Raw genomic sequence first — 21,653 nt, forward strand, 5'->3', positions numbered from 1 at the left:
CTTAATCACGAACAAATATAACAGTTCAAACTAATACAAAAAATAGCAAATATTACTACAACTTGAAAATGCATTAATGTACACAGTGATAGCCACCGGACACTAATCCAATGATGTATAACTTTCTACGAGCCTCGTTCTATCAGCCGGTGTACCACCATGTAAAAATGTTACAACAAACAAGCATACAACTAGAATACATTAACTTGTACACTTCATACATTCACTAGTGTTTTCGCTCCCATTTTCCTTCACGTCTACCATCGCGTTCTTTCCTGTCAATTATCTGGCGCGATTTGCTGCCCCTGGATCCATGCCTCTGACTAGATCCAAAACTAATGGGCTGCCCCTCCATGTCTGGATCCCCAACACTACCTGTATCACCTGAATCCTTGCTTCCATCAAAATTTTCTTCATAACTGCTGCCACATTCGTCTGTTCTTTCACGCGATTGCAGAATGGTGGGAAGTTGTCCCAAGAATGAACCCCTGCCAGGTAGAGCTGTTGTGGTGGTAGCATCAGCACCACGACTACTTGCTCTTAAGCTACCTTCGCCCCCATCCCTGCTTGCTTCTCTTTCACGATACCTATCCCGTGTTCTACTGGTTAAAAGCAATAAAGGTCACTTCACGAGAAAAAAGTCCTACAATTATCATGAATCTTACGTGGCTAAATATGCTCGATAGAATTTTTATCTTTTCAAGATTACTGTTCATTCATGAGTTACCAACACTCAGAAGGATCACTTTTTTTCCAGTTCCCTTTCATGAGCCTCAAAAATTATGTTTGGGGTTTTTCTACCATACTATCAATCTCTCTGCAGAACCATGGCTACTTTTTAGGGATAACAATATGAGAGACACCATGATAATTAATTTCAGCAACCTTAAATCGTAGCAAAAATAAGTATGTTACTCTCTCCGTCCACAAAAAATAGTCTCATTTGGATGCCATGGGTTTTAATGATAAATTGGTAAAGTAGGAGACAGGAGGAGAATAAATGAATAAAGTATGAGAGAGAGGAGAAAAAGTGGATAAAGTGTGAAAGAAAGTTTCCATTTTTGAAATGAGACTATTTTTTGTGGACATCCCAAAATGGCAAAATGAGACTATTTTTCGTGGACGGAGGGAATAAGAAACAAAACTTATAAATCTTTTCAATAGAATAAAACTCACCTAGTTTGACTGGAAGATGAAAATTCTCGTCTTGAAGGTCGGACTCCAGATTCTATTTGCTCAAGTTCCCGCTGGAGATCTCTCTACAAAAAAATTCATCTCTGTTAGTTAAGGAGCGACATGATTAGATAAATGAAATTTGAGAAACACGGATATCAAGTGCGGAGAGGAGCTCAAGTTGAACTCTCCCATTTATCAAAGCATATATAACTCAGGAGCAGGGATACAGACCAAAAGTTTGTCAGGATTCAAACTCATTATTGAATTATAAAAGCAAAGAAAATCTCAAAGAGAGAGAACAAAAGGGAAAAAAAAATTAAGTTAGATAACATAGAAAAGCATAATACATTCTAGGTCAGGATTGAAAGGCTGATAAAGCAGAAGGCTCCAACAATCAGAATTTGTGCCTAGCAATGCACGGATGAAGATTCATAAGCAAGCAGTTCTCATGAATTTCATAAAATCTACTACCTTCGTCCAAAGGTAGATGTCACATTTGGGAATGACACATGAATTTAGGTAGATGTCACAATTGTTTACTGGAGTGATAATGAAGAGAAAGTGTGATTGAATGTATTAATAGTTACTTTTGTCCAAAAGAGGAAATGTAACATGGGACAACAAAAGAAAAGAAAGTGAGACATCTACCTTAGGAAGGAGGGAGTACAAATTAGCTTATGATTATATATTCTAGTAATCATGGTGCAGTACGATAAGGCATTCTATTAAGTTATCAGTTACTCATGATCCAAGGATGATTTGCAGAAAAGTTGGCAACTGGGATGAGGCATGCAAATGTGACTCCTGAATCATAAACTTCTTATTCATTAAGAAAAATGAAAGCACGACCATCTTGCAACCAGTTACTATAGTAATCCTTGCCTGAGCCTGCTTTTCTTTCTCCATTTCAAGATTGTTCCGTAATTCTCTAGTTTTTGCTCGTTCAAGTTCAAGCAACTGCTGCCTCTCGAGCTCCTTTTCTACCTCTTCTGCTCTCTCTCTGATAATCCATAATGCAGATTTGTCACTACAAATAATATTCACATACTATATATATATAGGGGTGCATTAGGGTGCATCCTTTCTTAAAATGACAACGTACTTCCAACCTCGTGCTGCCACATGGCATGTAATATGCAAGATTGTTCCATAATAAATCTAGTCGGATTGCATTAACAGATAGTTTAGTTTTGCATTAAACATAAATTGTCTATAATGCAAAATAAATTGTGTTATGTCCATAAGGCAAAATAAACAGTATGTCTATATTTATAACGCAAATTAAACAGTATATGTCTATAATGCAAAACTAAATTATCTATGATGCAATTTGTCTACATCTATAATGCAATATGTGGAAATCCATGTTCAACGTCCATTAATGTATATTGCATTTGTAGCGTTTATAATTTTGCATGTTTAAGTGCCACATGGCACCACGAGGTTGGAACTTGGAAGTAGGTTGTCACTTTAATATTAGTTGTCATTTAAGTACATCCCTATATATAGAGAGAGAGGTGTGATCCGTTGTTAACTCTGTTAACTCATCAATGCGGTGTATTAAAAATGTCAATACGATAATATTGAAATGTACATAAATTTAGTTGACATTTTAATACATTGTGTTGACATTGATATTTAAAATGTCAACACACTAACACAGTATATTAAAATGTCAACCCAAATTTGTATTAACATTTTAATGAGATCGTGGTGACATTTTTAATAATTGCGTTGACGAGTTAGCAATTTAAGAAAAGTTAGCATTATAACACACTCATATAAATATAGGGGTGTGTTAACATCAAAACCAATCTTACATGTAAAACGTCATTAATGTACATTAAACGGCATAAAATGTACTCTACATGGTTTGACGTTTTGACAAAAGATAGGGTTTTGATATGAATGCCCCTATATATATATATATGACAATAAACCAGAAAAAAGGTGAAACCTATCAAGCTTCTGAATGAGTTCTGCTTCTCGTAAAGTTGCCTCTTCTAAAAATTGTTGACGGGCACGCCTCAAAAGAAGCTTTTGTTGCCTGCGAGCGACTATTTCATCCCTGAGTTTTGCCTTTTCTCTGGTGAAAGAGTCCAGAAAGGGCAGTAATAAGTACTTGATTATTCAAAATATTGATGTGGTTATACTCCTGTTTCTATTCTATTCTTTGGTAAAATTAAGTACTTAACATGAAAAAATATTAACAAAATAAAATATAAAATGTGTTGACAAAAATACATTATTTATTAATTTCATATAATTCCACATATTCAAATGGAAATGTATGCATATTAATATATATCTCATTAAACACTAATGTAAGAAGACCAGATATGAACAAGCATTAATAGCACTTACATAGATTTAATTCCTTCTTTAATTTGTTGCAATCGAAGATCATCCTTTGAATAGGCTGCAAGGAACAGAAATGAGTATAAAAATTAATTAATCTAAAGTTGCACAAATAACATCTCACAGAATTAGTTGGTAGTACACTATCAAGTGGAAAAACTACTATTTGCCTCATATATATTAATGACAAGATAAATCTCTTTCTGCAGATCTGCTCCTAAATAGCTAGTATTAGTAGTAATATTGCAGTAAGAGAAAACTACATCAGGGGCAACTAGTATTACTGGACATAAATGGAAATTGGCGCCAATCTTTGAGTTTGAAGGTTGAATCAGGTAGTGGGTGCTCCTTTTGCAGAAATTCCATTTCCATTTGAGCTTCTTCCAGCTCCTACAAGAATAATAAGAAATTACTATGTGGTATAATTTACTAAAATAAGCAATGGTTAGGGTTCAAAGGCTGACCATGAGCCTCTGTTCAGCATCCTTTGAGAAGAAGTCCAAGTACGATTTGGCAGAGGTTAAATTGCCAATAACCTGGAATTAATGAAAGATAAGTGGACGCCAAACCATAGTGAAGTGCAGTACGAACGTAAACAACAAGTCAACTTATGTTTCATTTGAAAATTTCAATATTCATTATCAATTATTTGAAAGCTGCACAAGTTTCTTAATATGTTTGAAAAAATAATTTTAGGGAGAAAATAAGAAATTCTGTAAAATTAATTTTAGGGAGAAAATAAGAAATTCTGTAGTTTCAATTAAGAGCAATTAGCAAAATGACACATAAAGTTGCAAATAATGTTCAGTTTCATGTATTTGCCTTTCAAATTGGCAAATTTGTTTTCCAGACAAAAGATTAACTTTCATATAAAGTAGTGAATCCTTGATGAATACCATAAGAATGGAATCGCGGGTAGTTAAAAAGTCAGGAAGTTGCTGCTTTGGAGGAGTTGAAGAAAGCACTTCCCTCAAGACCTACATCCAAGTAGAAAAATGAAGGGAACGAAAAAAAAAATATTAAGTACATTGGTAAGTTCTAACTGATACAGAATTGAAGAAGAAACGTAGAATAAAGAAAGAAGATTCAGATACTGATAATTCAATTGAAGGCTATTGCATTTGGACCGTATTTTACCATCTCAAATTGTAAGCCCTGTTGGATATTATAATGCGTATCAGACTGCAATACCTGTTTAGCCTGTTCCCCGTCGCTTTTAAGACTGCATAGTGCTTCACAAGCCTTTTTCTCTAGGCTGGTGCAATACCTATCTACAATTAATAAGAAAAATGGAGTACTTTTAGATATATGTCTGACAGCATTAGATTAGCTATTTTTGTTGATAAGATGTGTGAGGATTACCAATTTTAGACATTCCAAGAGCTTCAATACTTCTCCAAATACTTTCTGGAATCAGTGAAATATCTTCAGATGGACAATAAAGAAAAACACTGGCTATGAGCGCCAAAGAGAATTGTGTAAGTGGGCCATAACGTGTTGGTTGTGAAAGAGCCGTCAAACACTGAAGAATGTTGTCAGCAGATGCAAGAAACGATTGCAGTTTAGACCTTGCAGAAAATGGTATGAAGTTGATAAGAAGTGCAGTTGCATTTGTTCTCAGGAGCAGTGATGTATCAGAAGATGCCATCAAGGCTACGTTGTCCCATGTGGCTGCAACTAAAGAAGATAAAATCTGCTCATTAGCAGAAATGGGTGAAACAGGTGTAGCTATAACAGACTCGATTGTTGATGATAGAATTAACTTTCCACCATCAACATCCTGGCCCACAAGTCTGCCCAAGTGCTTTAGTGCAATATATCGTTGTTCCGGCTCAGGATGCACAAGCATGGCACAGAAAAGATCAACCAGAGGGACTTCATTCTGACAGACCTTATAGATACCTCTTGCTAACAACAATTGTATCAGTTTGTCAGTTAATATTCTCCAAGAGATGTTTGGAGCACTGTTAGAAAAGTTCTTAACCGCTAAGCATATGTCACTTATCACATTATCCAAACAAAAGTGCTGGGGCACTCCCAGGAGAGAGTCGAGTAACAGAGATGCGACCTCCCAACAATGCTTATCCTGAAGCAGTAAGATCTTTTTAGATAGTCCTTCAAGACTTGTCCTCCAAATATCTTGCACATCATCAAAAAGTTTGCTCGGATGGAGATCCTCTACTCCTGAAGAGACAGAAACTCTATCAGCAATCAACCATAAGCACCTTGAGTATATCAAACACTCAGCACATGTGGAGGTCAGTTTCTTGGACAGTTTATTATGTAGTCTCCAGCACTGTTCCAAGGTCGGACTGAGTTTCGAAATAATGGCCTCTATTTCTTTTGGTAATGTCTTTACTTCTTCCAAAGTCAATCGACAAACCTTTTGACTGACATCAGCAACTGGTTTATCTTGATGCTCTCCAGATACATCAGTAGGAGAGGGGGAATAGCATATATCATTGAGAAACCAGGAGGAGAACTCAGGAAAACCATTAACAAAGCTAATGCTAGCATCGGAATCTGGAGAAACTTGAAGTGGAATAATACCCCAGACTTTAGAAGTAGCAATTAGTAGGTCTCTGCAGTTCTCCATGAGAACCTGATATGCGCAAATATAATCAAGCAAAGAATTTGTTCCATCAGATGAGGCAAAATCGGCCCATAACAGGGCGGACTGTAAGAGTTCTGCTTTCCTCTGGAAGGACAAATTACCAAAAACAGAAGCTAGAACATATATTGTTAGTGCCTGGCATTTTCCTTTTTCCACAGAAGTGCCTAGATCCTCGCCAGTAGACTTTATAAATTTAAATAGCTCACTGAAGCATAAAGATTCAAAATTCTGGCATGATTCATCTACTAATGAATCTTCCCCAGTAGGCACCTTATTAAGGGAGTATGCTATAATGGGCTTTAACAAATGCAATATCGATTCAAGAAATGATACGTCGCAGTATGATGTCTGACAAAGGGATACAAACACTTGCACCACTCTCGGTATCTCTGGAACCATTGCTTCCATATGCTCAACTACAATGGTTTCAAGAATGTAAAGGACAACAGCTTTTGCGTTCTTGGCAACAAAACCTTTGTAATAATCAGGCTTGTCTTTGGATAAGGCCTGGGTATTCTTACTCTGCACAAAGGGACTTAAGCATAAATCAGAAAACCAACACATTAGATCTGGCACCATATAGGTAGAAAGAAATTTCATTTGCAGGCCAACTGCCTCCAAAATAGTTTCACCAAAACCTATAAAGTCTTCCTTCAAATTAGGAAAATATTTGCTGATAACAGGATACAAGACATGAAAAGATTGCCATCTATCTTCACATCCTAGACCCTTGCTTCCATCCTCACAATTTATATCTGGGTGAATACTCAATTTCTCAATCTGCTTGCCCACATTTTTCTGATCAGCGATGTTATCAACTACAGAGAGGTCATCCGAGAATATGGATAAAAGATATGTTAACTCTGGCAAATCAGAAACTAGGAAGAGACGGTCATCAAGATATTGCTTGGAATTGCGTGCAACTGCCATCCATCCAAAATACCTAACAATCGGGAAAGGAGAAGAAGAAAAGGCCGGTACTTTCTGCAGCCAAACCAAACTAGGAACAAGATTCGAGAACCGAAAACCATTTCTGACATTAACTGGTAGTACAGATCTTTCATCATTGCCACTTGAACCAATGACCAAGTTTTGAAGGAGAATCCAGCAGCGTTGCACCTCATGCAGCTTTATATTGGGTAACTGTGGGTCGCCTTCCTTTGATTGGTAACAAAAGGATGTCAAATGCATGTTCAAGGATTCAGCAAACTTTAATATCACATCAACCACAAACTCAGGTGCACAGAATAATCTAGTTGCAGAATGCAACAGAAAAAGAAGGCACCACATTAGAATCTCCTGCCTTGGATGCTGCTCCTGATGTGAGTCTATCTGCAAATGATGTATCAAGAAATCGCACAGTAGTGCTTGATTCTGCCTAACCAAGGTAATCGCATCTGCTGAGAGATTATCCTGCAGGAACAAATTAACAGCATCCTCGCCCCCTTCAACAGACAATCCCAAAGTTTCGCCCTCTGATGCCACTTTGCGGTACTTCCTGTCTAAGTCAGCTGCCTCAATCAGGATTTCAAGAACAACTCTGTCCCTTCTCCTTTCAATATCTGCAACAAGTTTCAAATCATTATCTTTTTGTCCAAAAAATTTCTCCATATCTGCTGCTCCGTGATTATTAGAATTTCCATGGTAGATATTGCTCACACTGGATAAATTGTCCTTGAGATAGACCATAAAGTAGGGATTTATATAACATTCTGCAGCAAGAAGCAAAGCATCTATGGCAACGTCATGACTCTCCTGAGTAAACTTTTTCTGGGAGATCAAGTTCAGAGCTAAACGCCTAAACTCAGAGGCCCTTAGCTCACAACCTCTATAATTTGCGAGTTGTGAATAATCAGCCAGCAAATTACTGAATTCAATACCCTGGTCAGCATCAAGTGCAGCATCATTTCGAAACTGGTTGACTGAATTTTTAAGACTGGCGTTGTTGACCTCTAAACTTACATTCAGATGGTTAGAATCTGAAATATTTTTGTCTGTGCTGGATGGAACATGAATGAGGGACATTCTATTCAGTTCTGGTGGAGCAAAGAGAAGATTGACATCCTCCAATACATCCACTTTCCCGGTAATGTCAGTAATATCGACCTTTGTATCAGTAGTCTCTTGGCTATTTGACCGAGAAGAGATTACCCCATGATGAGAAGAAAGAGGTAGAGAAGCTAATGACTGTGGCTCCACCTTCCCAGGAGAAGGGAACTTGCGATTGTCAATATCAGGAGGTAACTGCATCTGAGGATCCAAAACTGATAGAAGTACACTGCACACAGAGCACCTCAAGGTGTTATCAATGTTTAATTGCAGAAAGAGATCAGTAGCAGAAAGGCGGAGCATGAGTAATACCATAAACATCCAAGTTTCACAAAACAAAGGCTTAGCATAAAATATACTTATGACTTACTAAACTACAGCAATATTATAGTAGAAGATGCTATAATCCTCATGTGAATTACGAGCAACACTAATGAGCTTATCTCAGTGAACATCACAAGCAAGGAAAACTTATAGTCCCTTGAGTCCTTGGCATTATTAAGTTACAAAAAAACTGTATTCCTGTTATATATTGCTCTTATTCAAACCAACTTCCTGCTGAACATATGGCATGTTCAAATAAGGGTGCCTATCAAATTATGCAGGGGCCAAACTGAAACCAGGGAGAAGATAACCCCCCATGAGTTCCTTCTATAACTGGAAACAGTTCGGAATATTTATGATTACTTGAGATGTGTCAACACGAAACAGTCAACTGGATCACAAAATAAAGGGTGCCTATCAAATTAGTATGCAGGGGCCATACTGAAACCAGGGAGAAGACAACCCCCCATGAGTTCCTTCTATAACTGGAAACAGTATGGAATATTTATGATTACTTGAGATGTGTCAACACGAAACAGTCAACCTAATCATAAAATAAAGAGTGCCTATCAAATTAGTATGCAGGGGCCATACTGAAACCACGGAGAAGATAACCCCCCATGAGTTCCTTCTATAACTGGAAACAGTTTGGAATATTTATGATTACTTGAGATGTGTCAACATGTAACAGTCAACTAGATCACAAAATGGTCGCAAGTCGCAACCTCTAAAAAGAAAGCAGATAGAAGAGATCTCTAAGCAAAAACTCATAATCATTAAATAATAATTAATAAAGGTGCCAATTTTCACAAAAATGAAAGCCCTGCATACCAAATGTATATTAATTCTTATATGCTATTACCTAGGAGCAACAGATACACGTCTCCATTCAGCCTCAAGAGACGGAAGTACCGCAGACTTCCTTACCGCTGTGCGAATGACATTTATTGCAGTAGCACAATTCTTTTCTTGATTTTCACTAAAAATGGAAGATACATTTCCAAAGGCTATCATGCCCTTCAAGGGGGTTAAGGAAGGATCCAGATAAGGTTCGAGCATCTCCACCAAGAAAAGTAACTGGTATTTAGCTTCCTGAAACATGTCATTATTAAGAAACCAGTGAAAGAATCATTTAGTGAGAATTTTTTTCTTTGGGAACAGAATCGGATACGGACAAACTTAAAGCAATTTCAACACTTTGTACATTAACATGTTGCTAAAAGCACTACCTTATATTTTGCCATAATATCATCCATGTTTCCAGATAGCATCAGGACAATATACTTGAGGGCAGCACGTCCACGGGAGAATGAAACATGAGTGCCCTGTAAATGATAACAGTCAGGCCTTAGTTAGCCTAAAGCATCGCAGGTCCACATCAAGAGAGATGGTTGTATTAAATGGACCATCCAAATGGGAACAGATAAGTTACACCAATTCATCGACTGCTCTAATGGCCAAACCTAGTACTCATCTCTAGCAATATGAAACAGGCCAAGAAAAGGTACACTGATGACACCAATAAAACAGCTTACTGTAGATATATGCTACTTTGTAATAAGACACCAGAAAACAGATGATAGATTTATATATTCCAGTTCACGTTTCTTTCCCAGTCCCAGGTCAGAATAACCAATCAGAAATACGAAAGGAGAAACAAAAGTCTGTCTTTAGCTTGAACCCTCTCTGGTAGCTCCAATTTCCAACAAAGATATTAAGTACACAGAATTGGAAGGAAAATATTTAATATCATCTGCAACAATAATAGCATAATAGATCATGTTCTTTTATACTATTTCCTCAGAGAAACAGAAGGACTACTCCACTGAAAAGACAAGAAAATAAACTATAGTCATCCAAGAAAAATGGAATACCTGGATCACACCCAGAAGGTCCTCCAAGAGCTCAATGGTCAAGTCCACCTTCAATCAAGAACATTACAACAAATTAAAAAAATGGTAACCCAGACAAAATATATGTGGTCCATTCTATTATGACAATACGCATAACCTTTGCAATCACTTGAGCAGTCCATGGTGCCAACACACCACAGCACAGATCAATAAGAACACACGCTGCTTTAGCCTGCAATTGGAGATAGTTGGTTTAATATTATGAACTAAATGCAGAAGCAAATGGAGTTGCTATGGGATATGAATTTTGTCTCCTACAATCCTCTCTGCTACATAAAAACATATAATGTTAATTATGTTATGCTACATCGATGTGTTTAGTTGATCAACCTATCACACATATGAAACTAATTGGCATAAAGCCGTAGTAAACGTGATCTTATCATCAGACTTGAGAAAGAAGAATAATAATATGAATACGATTGCTGTTAAATTGTTAAGTTTCAAAAGTTAACCAACTCCTGAACAGGCAGCAAGTACAACTTCTATGCTTGGTCCACCTGCAAATATATCAAACACAACCTAGCCTAAATTATGAAAGTCTTAATGAGTGCACAAGCTATGGAAATGAGTATTTCATACAACTGGGTGGGGAAGAAGGTGGTCACAGCAAAGAATATGCTTAGTAACTGTTCCTTTTTAACAGAAATTATCATCAATTATATTCAAATCATAAGAAGTAGCATAACCAACATGTGATGGTGAGAAAGATGCTAAATAGCCAGCACAAGCCCGAAGTAAAGGACAGTAGATCGCTGAAGATGAAGTTGCCACAATCTGCCATTACAATTATATAGATTAAAAACTGAGTGCACTTTGAAAAATGTTTCAGCAGAACATTGCACATAGAACGCATGATACCTGAGAAAGTGCATTTTGTACAAATGGTTGTTTCCAAAGAGAGAACTTGTCATCAATCTGATAAGGACTGCTTGAATTAGGTCGAAGTGCTGTAGCAAATCAGAAGGGATAGAAGAATTGAGAAATGCCATTGAGAATTAAAACATCCTTCCAAATAACAGATTTATTAAAGTTTTAAGCAATTACAGTTTAATATTGTATACATTCGATAATAATATCCATTTAAGACTTGAAGTGTAATTCTGAAACCTGAGTTGGAGTAAGTCTAAAACATAGCATCAACATGTATATCATAAGTCCAAAACATAGCATCAACATGTATCTCCAAAATCCAAACGTGAATAAGTTCATCTTTATTTGCAAATGGTTGAATTGTACCAATTTAGATGAGAATAGACTTGAGAAAGAGACCTTTATTTCAGTCTTCTTTCAGTTATTTATGTGGGTTTGTACTTTGTATAAAAGTTAAATGAAACTCTGATAAGCATATAAGCTAGGGAGCCCTAACTTAACCCAAAGCCATGGTGAAAGGTGAAGGATTGACTCCCACTTATACGCCATTCCACACTTTCATGTGGAACCGATGTGGGATTCGTATCAAACTGGTAGTATTATATTTGAATTTGACATAAAATCAAAACCAAAGAACTGGCTATCTTATTTCAACTGAATCAAACTTACTCATATTAATATTCTGATACAAAGAGCCAAGTCACAAATCGAGTTTTAACTAAATAGGGCTGCTTTTCCACTACAAACACAGTGATTTATATCGCCATACACATCTACATAAACATCAATCAGCCAAAGGCCTAGAATTTCTGTGATAATCTGTTACCATTCTTTAAAACCCAAATCATAAAGCATTCAGAAGTCTACAATGTAAGTAGATCTAATTACATGTTACAGGAGGAAATAGTATGGTTAAACAACAAGGACCTGTAAATGGATGCAGAAGTAGCTAAAATAACTAACTAAGCATCAGTGCAAAGAGATAAGGATGATTGAAAAAGTAGTCATAGACTGGCAAAATTCTTGAAATGGTACTATTTAAGAGCTAGATTCCCGAAATGGGATAGTACCATATTGAGAACTTTCCCTCATAGCCTTCACCCTGACAAAATCTATAGAACTTTTTTGATATTTTTATTTAAGAGTGAAACAATCTATATCTTATTTGGAAAAACAGAATATTACAGGAGAACAATGTTATAGTTTTGATGTCAGAACTTAACATTCTACGAAAAGGGCTGCGTTAATTCAAGGCTCATTAATTCTAGATAGAAGAGTGGTAGTAGCAGTAGGACCTGGAAGCAAGGCTTGAATTAGTGGTAATGCCAGCCAAAGATCTGAAGTATTTTCAGCAAGCTTACTACAATGTGATGGCTGAAACAAGAACAAACCATTGCTAATTACATTTTGATAGAAATTCACTACTTCAGGTTCAATGCCAAACAGACCAGATCAGGCTTCATGTAGCAAACCTGGGAAGTGGAAGCATAAAGAACATGCATTAGTCCTTCTTCAACAGCTGCAGAATCTAACACGTTTAGGTATGTGAGGTCCCAAGAATCAAATGGAATTTGAAATTCCTCCCCGAACAAATTCGAGTAATCAGGTAATGAAATAGGATCACGATGATCAGATTTAGGACTCTCATCATGAACAGAAGATGTAATCTCCGAAGCTAGACCAGATGCAGATAATTCGTGCATCAGTATAGGCTCCATAAACTTCAAAAGAATTCTTGATACCTGTTAACATCATGGGCCTCAGAAGCAAACCTATACAAAAACCAGGATATACATAAGGAAGTAGCACGCATTTCTCACCGTCCTGCAGACATTCCCCAGGTTCAAATCTTTATAAGCCTTTCTGAGTAGTAAAAGGACTGCATCAGCACGGAAAACCAAGTGCATAGATATAGGTAGGGAAGCAGACAATGTAGTCCTTGATCTCCTTGGCTGAGCATGGAAGAACAGAAAAATTGCAATTAGCCATAAACATTGAATCAAATGTAATAAGGTGCCAATATGGAACATTTCAAGTACAAATTGGTAGGAGCATTTATACTACGAATTTCAGAAGAACATTTTCTCATCCTTTTTTTCCACTAAGTAATGATTTGATTTCAGGAAACCCTTAATGCTTTAATAATTAATAGTATACACAAGCCATAATTCTTATCTTCTTTTTTTCTTTTCTTATTTTTTTGGGGGGGTGGGGGTGGGGGATTATACTGTGGTAGTGTGGTCATCACAGTACAAAAGTCTCGATGCTTCCAAAATCCAATCAATGACAAACACGCCAACACTCTTGTTACAGTCTTTAACATCTACAATGTTGAAAATAAAATTAAAAAGCTAACAGAGTCAGAGCAGACGCTTAAGAATATCACTGTCATCGTCAGCTTAAAACTAACCGTTTTGCAAAGTAAAAGAAGTAAAATTATCTGAATTGTTTTACCCCTTGTAATATATAAAATGGATTATGCAAAGAATGTCGGCATCAATCTGTCTATGGGGAGCAATTTCACAATCTCACCAGACACACATACAGAACTTAAACCAGAACTGAATCACAAAAAGAAATGGATTGCTGATCAGGAAAAGATCAGAGAACTTGTATAGCTCAACTACAACTATGAACAAGATGTTCATCTTTTTACATTATTCTGATGTATCCGAAGTAATTGAACTGAAAAGAACCTCCATTTCATGCGAAGCAAATTTCAAAATGAGTACCAGACACAGAAAGAAAAAACACAAGGAAACACAATTACCAATAAGAACATTAGTAACAGGAATCACACATACTCTCAAAGAGCTGACAGCATCACAAACATATAATATAGGATGACTATTGCAGTACCTCAAAGTTTGAGGAAACCGTCAGTGCAGTAGATGACATATTGGTCTTAGAAGCTTCATGGTCAGGAAAATTAGGAGCCAGCCTTGCATTCTCTCTGTCATGTTACGACAAACACTCTTTAGGTTTAATGTTTAATGCTGAACAGCTTATAAAATTTTCTGGTAATAATTCGATGTAAAGAGTGGTATCATTTGAGGTTCGAGACACTTAAAGCTGGCAAGTCATTAAGTAAGTTGATTCAGCATGGTATTTTAAGGCCAAGAAAACATGAAAACAAATACCCTTAAGAAAGACTGAACAAAAAGATCCTAACATAGCTCGTAGAAGAGACAGGACTACATAGAAATCCGGAGGGAGTTGGACAACCTCTTAGAAATCGAAATCATATACTTTAACATAGAAAGGATAGATCAGTCCGCAATTAGCACTTTTAGCAGCCTCAAGTCTACCTTTCAATATGCTATGGCACAGGATGGAAACTCAGATGAGTGACTAATTGGTACTTTGAATTCACAACAAATGTTATGACCACGAGGGATTTCTTTTCCAGTAAATTAGCAAGAAGCCTTGCAAACCATACCTTTTAGCAAAACATAGGATAAGATGACTTCTTTTCATATAGCCAATCTCTTATTCCTCCTATTAAGGATATCTCGCTATGTGTTCCTCTCTTAACTTCACTCAACACAAACAGAAAGATTCTAACCCAACCAGTTCACAACATGGGCTTCCCTAGTAAGTAACTACTTAAGTAGATGTGGATGCATAGATATTTCCCTATTCGCAATTAATGGCTATACATTGTAAGTAGCTTTACGGGGCATGTACACTGTTAAGCACCAACTCAAACTTGCAGGATACAAATTTAGGAAATTAAAACCACTGAAACCTATAGCAATAATTGAAATTTCGTGCTCAATGTAAATCAAGTATGTTCTCAACCTAGGACCCTATCCTGCTCCTTTAGCAACCCACCCAGCATAGACCATGATCCTAGTGTCAGAAAAGTCACTATGCTTCTTGAACAAGGCATTCTATTCATTCAGCAACACATTGCAAATTGAAGATCAGATTAATATGTAAGGGATAATGACCAGATGAAACAGTAAAGTACGTGAACTACCAAATACCAATTGTCAACCTACTTCTCAAGCAGTACGCACTTGTGGCAGAATTGATACACAGAGAACCCTCATGATATATAAATGATGTTGGTTAAAACCTTTAGTGAGAAAAGCACCAGCATGTTAAGGGAAGCTCAGTGCGGAACTTCGCACCTATATGCTAGGTTCATGTACCTTTCGCTTGAAATCCGAAGGATAGGATAAAATGGACCGGCAAGCATAGCCAGAAAACGCATAGTAGGTTCTGCAGCTTCTGCAAAGCTATTAAGATCAGCCTGCAAATATTAATCCATATGTGCAATAAAACTTCAGTTACATGTAGACTACAACACATACTTTTCACTAGATAAACTGGTCCGAATCTATACCTCAAGGTGAGGAAGAAATCTTGCCAACCGGCTTGTAACGTCTTGAAGCAACTACAAACGAACAGTTAGAAAAGAGAACAATAACAGAATTATGAATAATGCATTAGCCATGTAAGTCAATGTTAGCTAATTCACCTGGAGATGCATATCCACAGCATCTTGTTTGTGTGATATAATGTACGGTAACAAGTAGTTAGCAACAGGTTGGAACTCTGGCTCTAAACCAGGAACCGAAATCCCAATTAGCTGCAATTGAAAGGGCACTCGGGTTGTTATATTATAAACATAAAATTTTAGCAGCATGGGTTTCAAATCTTCGGTCATAATTAACATTGATCTGTACTGTAATGGAAAAAAGTGCATTGACAAATATGGCTAATAATGTGAAAAAAAAATCGAATTGCACACAGAACAGAAAATTAACTGAACATATCTGCCTTAAATGCTTAGACAGTTACATGTTACAGCTCAATCATGATCACCTAGAAGCAAGAACAAGGAGTACAAATTCAATGATTACCTGAACAAAAAACAAAGCAATTGGGTTTCCACGCATACAAGATATCCGCACAAAGCGGCAAGGCGTGTAATTCATTGGGTACATCATGTCACGCCGAGGAGCTTCACAGCGGGGACGAACCTTAACAAAGGTCTCTGGCTGTCGAGTGAACATGTAAATTGGGTGAAAAAATTATCCACTTCAAAGTCACTAAGAAAATATATCACTCTAAGACTACATGAGAAAAGTAAACTGTGAGTCCAAGGGCATAAGATATGAGGATTGACAAAACTTCAGATGCCAGGCAAAAGAATCGAAGATGACAAGTAAAAAACAAAGGATAAAAGAGCTAATGTGTAAAACAGTATCTAATATGTTCAAACAATCAAAATAGGTAAATTAGTCAGTCATTGCCATTCCCCCAATGGGCCACTACCATGCAAAGTTCATGGCAACTAAACCAGATATGGTTCATGGCAACTTGTGCTCTGATTAAAACTGAAGAGAAGATGAGATGTCTGTAACAGGAAATACAATCCTAAAAAGCCCATGAAATTGCCTTTTCCCAATAGTAAGTGTGACCAGATAAAATATAGCACAAAATATAATCTTCCATTTATATTGAAAGAGAATTAAATAACTCGTCCTAGATATGGTTCCAAATACAAAATCACAAACAAAAGAAAGAAAAATTACAAAAATAATCATTAACATGTCTAGTCTTCTCTCTACAGGTGGTGGGGTGGGAGGAGGGGGTAAGGATATAATGTGATCCATGAAACCGACTAACTTTGGCACAATAATTTACATGAAGTAAAGTCCCCATCATTCTTCTTCGTGCCTAATAAGTTTTAACAAAAGAGAAAAGATGCGACGAGGAAAAGATGTGACGGTGAAAAGATCAGATTTTGTACACGATCAAATAAGAAGATTATATACAGATACTTGGCATACAGAAATTCTCAAAACTCATGTTAAACAAACCTTATAACGTAACCCAGCTGAAATTTCCCATTCCAGAACTGACTTATTATATATCCGTATGTGTGAGAGCAGACATGGTTCCTGTGAAGGAGAAACACGAAAGCATTAGACAACAATTGCAAGTGTAACATATTAGCATTAAAATTTCCAGGTTGTTAGCTGAATTAAGCAGTGAGTGAAGTATATAACCAATTAAAATTCAAAATTTTAACACCCTTTTTGCAAATACAAGATATAAAATACAGTATGTGGCAGCATCCCAAATTAAGCACAGCCTCAAGATTCTCTCACACCAACTACTTGAATCAATAAACTAAGCACAATCAACTGAATTCAAAACAAGAATGCAACACTAGAATTCAATGGGGGGGGAAAGAAGAAAAAATTCGCATGAGCAAAACATACATCGAGCTCAAGCAAGATCCACTCTTTGGTGTTAGTGGCGGTCGACCAATGGTTGCGGAGGTCTGTATCGAGCAGGTGAGCAGCCTTCTGTGCAGGTGATTCTCTAGACATCGCCTTCACTTTGTAAACCAATGGCTTCACCCTTGGCTCCAACTCTACCTCCATCTCTCTCTCTCTCTCTCTCTAGATGTAAGAGTAAATATATGTATGTGAGAGAAAGTCGGTATATGATTCGGCGCTGCGGATTCTTGGGGGTTTTTACAGTGGGAGAGAAACTTGTCGTAGTCACCCCTTGAAATTCAATTTTCAGAATTTGAGAAATCAAGATTGTTAAGACCGTGTTTGGATGTTGAACTAGCACATAGTACTATTACAATATTAATTTATACTCCCTATTCAGTCCTTTTAATCATTATTATTAGTACTGCATTTTAAGTACTTTATGTCATTAATTTTAGCGTATGCATCTCTTTTATTTTGTTGTAGCATTAGATGATTAATAGTACTACTACTGATTTACGAGTCAAGTCTCTTCCAAAGATATTTAAATGATTCGGTAAGATTTTAAGGGTTAAACCATTCAATTCGCATCTTCAGTTTAATAATACTATAAACTGTAAAGAGTTGATAAATGTGTAGTACTACTATGCTACGAATATGGTCATAGGATAATGATAAAATGCAAACTTATATATTATACAAATTCAAAACTTGTCGATACAGTTTTAACACTGTTTTAATACAATATCAACACAGTATAAAATTTCAAGGTTTTAATGTGTTTCAAGGTTTTAATGTGATGCCTTTTTGTGATTTGTTGATATTTTTCAATGGTCCAAATCATGGTTTTGAATTTGTACAATATTTAGAGTTTTTATTTTGATCACATTCCTATGAGGATATATATATACATGTGCAAAGTTGCAAATCCATCTACCATCAAAGATGAGTAGCTAGGATACAGATTACCAAAAGATTTTACCAACAGATAATCACAACAACAAAAATCTAAATAAAAACATGAAATGCCAATATGGTTGAATCTAGTCAATTTCTATGGTCGACTCCGATGTCATACCATCGCCGTGAGCAGGGGCGGATCCAGAAATATAAATTAACGGAGGCAAATTTATATATAAGGAAAATTTAAGAATTGGAGAAGGGGCAAATATAAAGAAATTTCAAAAAAATTGCAAAATTAAATTAAAAATAGCATATGTTAAAATATTTGAGGAGGGGCATTTGCCCCACCTTTTGATAAGGTGGATCCGCCCCTGGCCGTGAGTATCAGGTACATTTGCCTCCAATTCAGGCGGCAAATACTCGATATTCCTGAGGATGATGACTTTGGGCCTAAAACTCTCCGTGCTGGGCTCCATCACATCAAATATCCAAGCATCACCAAGTTCCAGTTTGTTATCAGCTACAAACATCGGCGGGTCCAGGTGGGGTCGAGTGGGGTCGGCCGACCCCACCATCGCCCCCGGACTACTGCCGGAAAGTTTGCCTTCGACCCTACATCGTCCATCCCATCGCCCCTTTACCCAACACAGAGAATTGATGGCGAGGTGAGCAAGAGATGAGGAGGAACTACGCTGTGGCAGCCGTGTTTGAAATCCGGCAGCGGCATCGCGGCATCGCGGCAATGGAAGCGGCGACCAAGAAGGCGAGAATGAAAGAGGGAGAGAGGCCTTTTCAGATTTGTTTTCAGACCAAGAAGGCGAGAATGAGGAGAGAGGGATTACTGCGTCTGGGGAGGAGTGAAAGTCCTCTAAACATTGTTTATTTCCAATAAATTTAAATAGAAGAAAATAGGTGTCACCATTAAAAATTGACACATTCCTAGTGCTTCAAATTTTATAAATAAACTTTAAAATTTTACTATATTTCTTTATTTGTAGTATTTCAAATTAATCAAGCAAAAATGTATTGATATTGGCCTAACTTCACTTTTAAACAATTTTAACTATTTAATCAATTTTGTATATAAAATACTTTATTGATATTTCCACTAATTAATTTATTTAAATTAAACACGTACTTGAATAATGATACTAATATATAGTGATATTTCTTTATTTTTTTCTAAATTTTTTACAATATAATTTAATATTTCAACCTTATTATACATATTTGAATTATTTTAAAAAATTATAATTTTCTAAACTTTTATATTATAGATAATTATGTCATTTCCGAATATAAATACTTAAATTAAAAATATTTTTAAAAATTAATTATTTTACTATTATACTTAATTTTTTTTCGACCCCATGATATTCAACTCCTGGATCCGCCATTGGCTACAAAGCTTCTCCACCCACTAGCCTCAAACCTATGTTGCTTCGCTTTTCCATTGTATGACGTGTTCCACTTCTTGTCACCGTGTGTGAGAATCATAGGCACAACTCGACAAGGAAAAATGGGAACTATATATGATGGCACTTTCTGTTGGAAGCGAAAATTATACACCATACTAAAAAGCAATATGCATCCTATAATGGTTTATAGTTGGGGAAGTGTGTTTTGTATCAATAGTCAATTGCAATACGAAGATCTCACCAAATCAAGAATTGAGTTAATTATAAACAACGGTAATCCAAGATCAAAAAGTCATAGTTGTAACTTGTAATGTATCTAGGTTATACTATGAGCATTGCAAAAAGTTCACAGTTTGCAATTGTTTGAGAATACATCCAAATGGGATGAATGTGTATGGCAACGAGAATATAATGGAAAACGAGCAAGTACCATGTTATAGGGGGAATGGATATGTGAGTTTGTCATGATAACATGGAAAAATGGCTTATCCTCCGAGAGACAGCGAAGTCCATCATCGACTTCTACTTCAGCGGCTATGGGACTTGGGATAAGTCCAGCTTGACAAGTTTCTTCATTCGCTAGGATAACCGGAACAAAGTTGTAAAATTGATCGTCTATTTACTTCCCTGTATGGACTAAAACAAAAAAGATGAATCAAATTTAAGATTCTTCATTCAACTTACCACGACATAGAGTTAGAGGAAACCAACTCCATTATTAACAGCCCCACAACCTAAATTGGAATGATAGCATGATATTTGTACACATTGATTGCACAATCAAGGTGATCATACTCCAAATTTGAAGTTTTGTAAGAAGTAATCCTAATTCTAAACATATAACTTGTCGCATTGTTGTTATCCTTGATCTTACAACTATCAACTTTAGTTGGGAAACAATTAATGAAAGAAGATGAAGATCTATAGACTATATTTTTAAATAATTAGCACTCCTTGTATCCATTACAAATCCAAAATCAGAATAATTACAATAATTATGATGGCGGTGATGGTGTTGGTTTACCTCCTCCTTCACGAGAGTTGGGCGAGCATCTTGTTTGGAAGTGTTACCGTTTGTATACTAGAAATCACGTTTTGAGTGATTGAATACTGTAAAACTCTTATTTTATTTTCCAAGGAATAAAACAGATTATTTTTTCATAATGTTGTTATGCTTTACATTTAATGGTTGTTTTGCATGTTTAAATGTATAAGTAAACTTAACAAAGTCTAAATCTTTGTTTTAGTAGACCGGTTGTGGGCGTCGTCCACTTTAAGATAACACGGTCAATCCTAAACAAAGAATAAGAAGAATTTCACGACCTATATGGAATATCCATCGTGAAAGATTGCAATGTCAGTCCGCATATTTCTAAGCCTTACCGAAATAAGATGACATTGGTGTGGTAAAGCACCGAACGGATCTAAAAGCAAGACGCGTCTTTATGCTATCTACTGAAAGACGAGGTCTTGATAAATATTTGTTTCTTAATCAATGTAGGTAGGGATGTCAATGTAGCCCGCAACCCGTGGACCGGCCCGAATAGCCCGCCAAATTTACAAGGTTAGGGCCGAAAATTTATAGCCCGATAAAATTACAGCCCGATTAGCCCGCACCCGATTAACCCGCAACCCGTTAGGGACAGACCTGAAAACCTGATGGGCTGGCTCGGAAACCTGATAAAATTTCTATCGTTCTATTTGTTTGATTCTAATTCGACACTTCATTGGTTATTTTATAACATAGATTACTGAAAAAATAACTTTCAATGTTATATATTAAATA

General features: G+C 36.5%; 1 protein-coding gene across 3 annotated transcripts; it reads right to left on the minus strand.

Annotated features, from left to right (window-relative positions):
• Positions 1–31: 31 nt before the first annotated feature.
• Positions 32–17,839, minus strand: LOC125221818. Of its 3 annotated transcripts, none has more exons than XM_048124088.1 (26): positions 17,547–17,839; positions 17,142–17,222; positions 16,179–16,316; positions 15,794–15,904; positions 15,659–15,709; positions 15,465–15,565; positions 14,167–14,260; positions 13,128–13,259; positions 12,780–13,049; positions 12,603–12,681; positions 11,296–11,384; positions 11,128–11,211; positions 10,532–10,606; positions 10,396–10,443; positions 9,751–9,846; positions 9,384–9,613; positions 4,897–8,426; positions 4,726–4,805; positions 4,431–4,511; positions 3,999–4,070; positions 3,819–3,924; positions 3,541–3,595; positions 3,134–3,262; positions 2,059–2,176; positions 1,177–1,259; positions 32–587 (listed from the first exon to the last, which is right to left on the minus strand). In XM_048124088.1, exons 1-26 carry the CDS (start codon positions 17,709–17,711, stop codon positions 227–229), a joined length of 6,459 nt encoding a protein of 2,152 aa, XP_047980045.1. In that variant the 5' UTR covers positions 17,712–17,839; the 3' UTR covers positions 32–226. The 3 variants fall into 3 exon arrangements, with proteins under 3 accessions (XP_047980045.1, XP_047980044.1, XP_047980043.1); XM_048124087.1 differs by having other exon boundaries at positions 32–599; XM_048124086.1 differs by having other exon boundaries at positions 32–602.
• Between the last annotated feature and the right edge of the window lie 3,814 nt (positions 17,840–21,653).

This window comes from Salvia hispanica, chromosome 4 (genome assembly GCF_023119035.1).
Source record: "Salvia hispanica cultivar TCC Black 2014 chromosome 4, UniMelb_Shisp_WGS_1.0, whole genome shotgun sequence".
Lineage (NCBI taxonomy): Eukaryota > Viridiplantae > Streptophyta > Magnoliopsida > Lamiales > Lamiaceae > Salvia > Salvia hispanica.